The 4,418-nt window shown below is 37.7% G+C and overlaps 1 protein-coding gene across 1 annotated transcript; it reads left to right on the plus strand.

The window, feature by feature from the left end:
- Positions 1–628: 628 nt before the first annotated feature.
- On the plus strand, positions 629–4,412 carry LOC127159358 (nuclear factor 7, brain-like). Its single transcript, XM_051102212.1, has 6 exons — positions 629–1,080; positions 1,632–1,727; positions 1,914–2,144; positions 2,215–2,237; positions 2,320–2,438; positions 2,732–4,412. The coding sequence occupies exons 1-6, from the start codon at positions 685–687 to the stop codon at positions 3,214–3,216; spliced, it is 1,350 nt and encodes a 449-aa protein (XP_050958169.1). The 5' UTR covers positions 629–684; the 3' UTR covers positions 3,217–4,412.
- Positions 4,413–4,418: the final 6 nt, after the last annotated feature.

Raw genomic sequence — 4,418 nt, forward strand, 5'->3', positions numbered from 1 at the left:
AGTTTATCTACTAACAGTACAGAAAATTTTTAAAATGTCATCTGTGATGCTTGGACATAAAAGAAAAAAACATCCCTATTGAAATACAGCCTTTATTGGTTCATCATCATCATCATTATCTCACTTGTTCTCAATCAGATCTGAAGTAACTAATAATTCAATACTTGATTGGCCTTTGTTAGGGATCTTCTGTGTTTGTTACAGTTTAGGTGACATGTAAAGCAAGTTTTCACATCTCGGTATAGAGTTTTATATTGTTAAGATTAAAACAGAAATTCTGACTGAAAAAAAAAAAAACAGCTTGAGGTCATTTTTTATGTGTCCAATAATAAGAATTTAAAATGAAAAAATTTATAAATAAAAATTAATTGGCTCCTTTTAGTGTTGCATGTTAAAGGGTTAAACACACCCAAAGGTGTTCAGAAACTCCACCCTCTTACAACACTTACCAGGAAGAGACTGACTTGTTGTTTCTCCTTTCTTTCATACTGATTTTCTTCTCTTTGACAAAAGCAAAAAAAGAATCAGTCATCAGTGAATAATGAAGAGAAAACCTTTGAAGAAGCATTTTGGGTTTGTTTCTGAACAAACAGCAGATCTTTATGATTCTCGTTATTTACATTTTTAAACCGTCATTCAGAAAGTGAAAGTAAAGTTTAGATTGCTGGAGCTCAAACAGTGAAAATGGCTTCATCAGCTGAATATGACTACAATTGTCCCGTGTGCTGTGAAATCTTCAAGACTCCTGTTATTTTATCATGTAGTCACAGTGTCTGTAAAGAGTGTCTTCAACAGTTCTGGAAAACCAAGAAAACTCAGGAGTGTCCTGTCTGCAGGAGAAGATCCTCAAAGGAAAGTCCTCCATACAATCTGGCATTACAAAACTTGTGTGAGTCGTTCCTGAAGGAGAGAAATGAGAGGCGTTCATCAGGATCTGAGGAGATCTGCAGTTTACACAGTGAGAAACTCAAACTCTTCTGTCTGGAGGACAAACAGCCTGCATGTGTAGTGTGCTTTACTTCAAAACAACACGACAATCACAAATTCAGACCAATAAGTGAAGTGATTTCATCATATAAGGTAGGAAAAATGTATCTTGTTTCATATGTAAAGAACAATAAATGAAGTAAACCAATAAGTGAAGTGATTTCATCATATAAGGTAGGAAAAATGTATCTTGTTTCATATGTAAAGAACAATAAATAATAAACATAGATATCATCACATTCATGCACTCAATATTCCACTCTGCCACTTTACTCAAATGTATATGACATATAATCTGCTGTGAAAAAGAATTTGTCCCATAATGATTTCTTCTGTTTTTTATTTATTTATTTATTTATTTATTTATTTATTTTGTTGCATACACTAGATAGTGTCATACTAAAGTAATTACTGGTTAAGACCTTTTTCCAGCTTCATGCTGTTGAAAAAAGTGTACTTAACTCATGTTGTGTTTGTTTTATTGTTGGTTTTAATTTATAAATCAATTTAGTGTGAGATGTACACACACAAATGAAATCAGGATGGGGGCAAAAACATTTTTTCACAGCACTGTATGATCACTGTATTCTCTTTTCTTCACTATAATACACTGATTTATATATTTTTATTTTGTCTAATTCTAGGAGGAGCTGAATACAGCACTGATGTCCTTACAGGAGAAACTTAAAACGAGAGAAAAAATTAAAGAAGAGTTTGAGAAAACAGTTCAACACATCAAGGTGAGGAAACAGAATTAAGAGTCATTTTTAGTACAGGTGTAGAATCATTTTGTTATATATATCAATTATGATTTGTAATAATTCATATAATGTATTCCAGTTGAATATTTTTGTAAATGACGAGCACATATGATGTGTTGATGTGTGTTGATTGAGATGACTGAAGTGAATGTGATTTGATTTCAGTCTCAAGCTGAGCACACAGAGCGTCAGATTAAACAGCAGTTTGAGAAGCTTCATCAGTTTCTCAGAGATGAAGAAGAAGCTACAATCACTGCACTGAGAAAGGAAGAGGAGCAGAAGAAGCAGATGATGAAGGAGAAGCTGGAGGAGATGAACAGACACATCTCAGCTCTTTCACACACAATCAAAGACACGGAGGAGATGATGAAAGCCAATGACGTCTGCTTTCTAAAGGTCTGATTTCAGATCATCCATTGATTGATTGATTGAGTTGTTGATGATAAATGGTGTGTTTGTTCTGCAGGAGTTTCCAGTCACGATGGAAAGGTGAGTGATCTGCTGGTGTCTCTGGTCTCTCTGCTTCTGAAGCCAAAGCCACTGCAGTTCTGACTCCTGAATGTTCTTCCAGAGTCCAGATCTCACAGCCGGATCCACAGACGCCTTCTGGAGCTTTGATTCATGTGCCACGTTACTTGGGCAACCTGCCGTTCAGAGTCTGGAAGAAGATGCAGAAAATTGTCCAAAACAGTGAGTCTGGAGAAGATCTGTGCTGCAGATTTCAGCATTATGTGTGAATAACCAGATAAGCTACTACACCAAAATGAGTCATAAACAAGAGAAGAAAAAGTTTGGTCCACATGATATTTACAGTTACAGTGATACAGCAGATCTCAGTTTAGTTTAATTGACTGGCAAATCTAAAATATTTACTGTAACAACACTGACAGTGATCAGAGGAAAATGTCTGATGGGTTTGATCAATAGGACGAATGTCATAATTCATTATAATCTGTATTATCTGTTATATTCTGTTTTATCAGCTCCTGTGATTCTGGATCCAAACACTATCAATCCACATCTTGTCCTGTCTGATGATCTGACCAGTGCGAGGTGGAGTGAGAACAAACAACTACTTCCTGATAATCCAGAGAGATTTGACTGGTATCCTTGTGTTCTGGGTTCAGAGGGTTTTAACTCAGGAACACACCGCTGGGATGTAGAGGTTAAAGAAAGTTCAGACTGGATTCTTGGAGTAACTACAGCATCAAACCAGAGGAAAGGAGGTGTTTTCTTTAACACTGATGTCTGGTTTATGCAGTATGGATTATCTAAACATCTTGGTTTCCAAGTCAAACAAAAGCTTGAGCGTGTGAGAGTTGATCTTGTCTATGACAGAGGAACGGTGTCGTTCTCTGATCCTGTAACTAACATACATCTACACACATTCACAACCACCTTCACTGACACAGTCTTTCCTTTCTTCTGTTGCTTCCCATTGAGGATCTTACCATTCAGTAGTCAGTAAATGTTACACTTGTAGGTCTGGATGGACCTTCTTTTATCTCTACCAGTCATCATGTTTTTAATATTCAATCCATATCACAATTTCAAGTTTTGTTCCACATGAGATTAGATAAATAATCAGTCACAGAGATTATCAGAAATAAATCTGAATAAATTATAGAGATTAAATTATCATTTGTTCATTAATGTAAATAGATGTAAAAATTCTTTCCAATCCTCATCAATGTTTAATGAAATCTAAATACTTACTATACTTGATTAAAACTGTTTATAAATCTGATTCTTATTCTTAAGTTTCTCTGGGACTCACTGGAATTTCTTTAAAAGTTTGACTCAGTTTCAGAACAAATTTTGATAATACCCAGAACTGTTTCTCTTTCAGTCAATGTCGACACTGACCTTAGGGGTTTCACTTGGGAGCCCCAATCACCTCTGAGCACTACAAGAAAAAAGCCAATGACAATTGCAGAGTGGAATTTGCATGCCAAGCCACTCCCCATACATACGGGTATATAAGATGCCGGCGTGCATCCACTCATTTAGATTTTTGCTTCGGAGCCGATCGCTTCGCGAGTACTGTTGATTCACGATCAAGAGATACTACAAGCAAGAAAGAAGAGCTGCAGGGGTGTCTCTGCTGTGATCGTCATCTTTAAACTGTGCATTCAGAGGGAGATTGCCTTTGTTTAGCACAGATAAGTGCTGTGGTCCTCCCATGGGCGTACCAGTTAAAAGAGCAAATTCCTACAGCTGGCATGGTTGACAGTATCTTTCAGATGTCTTTCCGACCATGTGTCTGTATGCAGTAGTTTCCTTGTCTCTGACAATGGACATGATCCCTGTCTCACGTGTCTGGGCTATAAGCATGCTGAGACGGCGTTTGTGGATGGTTCATGCCTGAATTGCAAGTGTATGTCCATGGTTACGCTGAGGTCGCGGCTCTCAGTCGTAATGAGGTTTCCCTCTGGACCAGGATAGCTCAATCGTGCCGATGTGCTCTCACGAACCACAGAGATGCTTGTTTAGTGTGGTGCTTTCCTTTCTGCAGGAAAAGTTGGAGTGGGCCTTATCCCCTCTTGGGATCTCTCTGTGGTCCTGGCAGGATTGCGGAGAGCCCCCTTTGAGCCACTGGACTCAGTAGAGCTGAAATACCTGTCTCTCAAGACTTCGCTCCTGGTCATGCTCACTACTATCAATATAGTG

This window comes from Labeo rohita, unplaced genomic scaffold, assembly GCF_022985175.1.
Source record: "Labeo rohita strain BAU-BD-2019 unplaced genomic scaffold, IGBB_LRoh.1.0 scaffold_2101, whole genome shotgun sequence".
NCBI classification, from domain to species: Eukaryota; Metazoa; Chordata; class Actinopteri; order Cypriniformes; family Cyprinidae; genus Labeo; species Labeo rohita.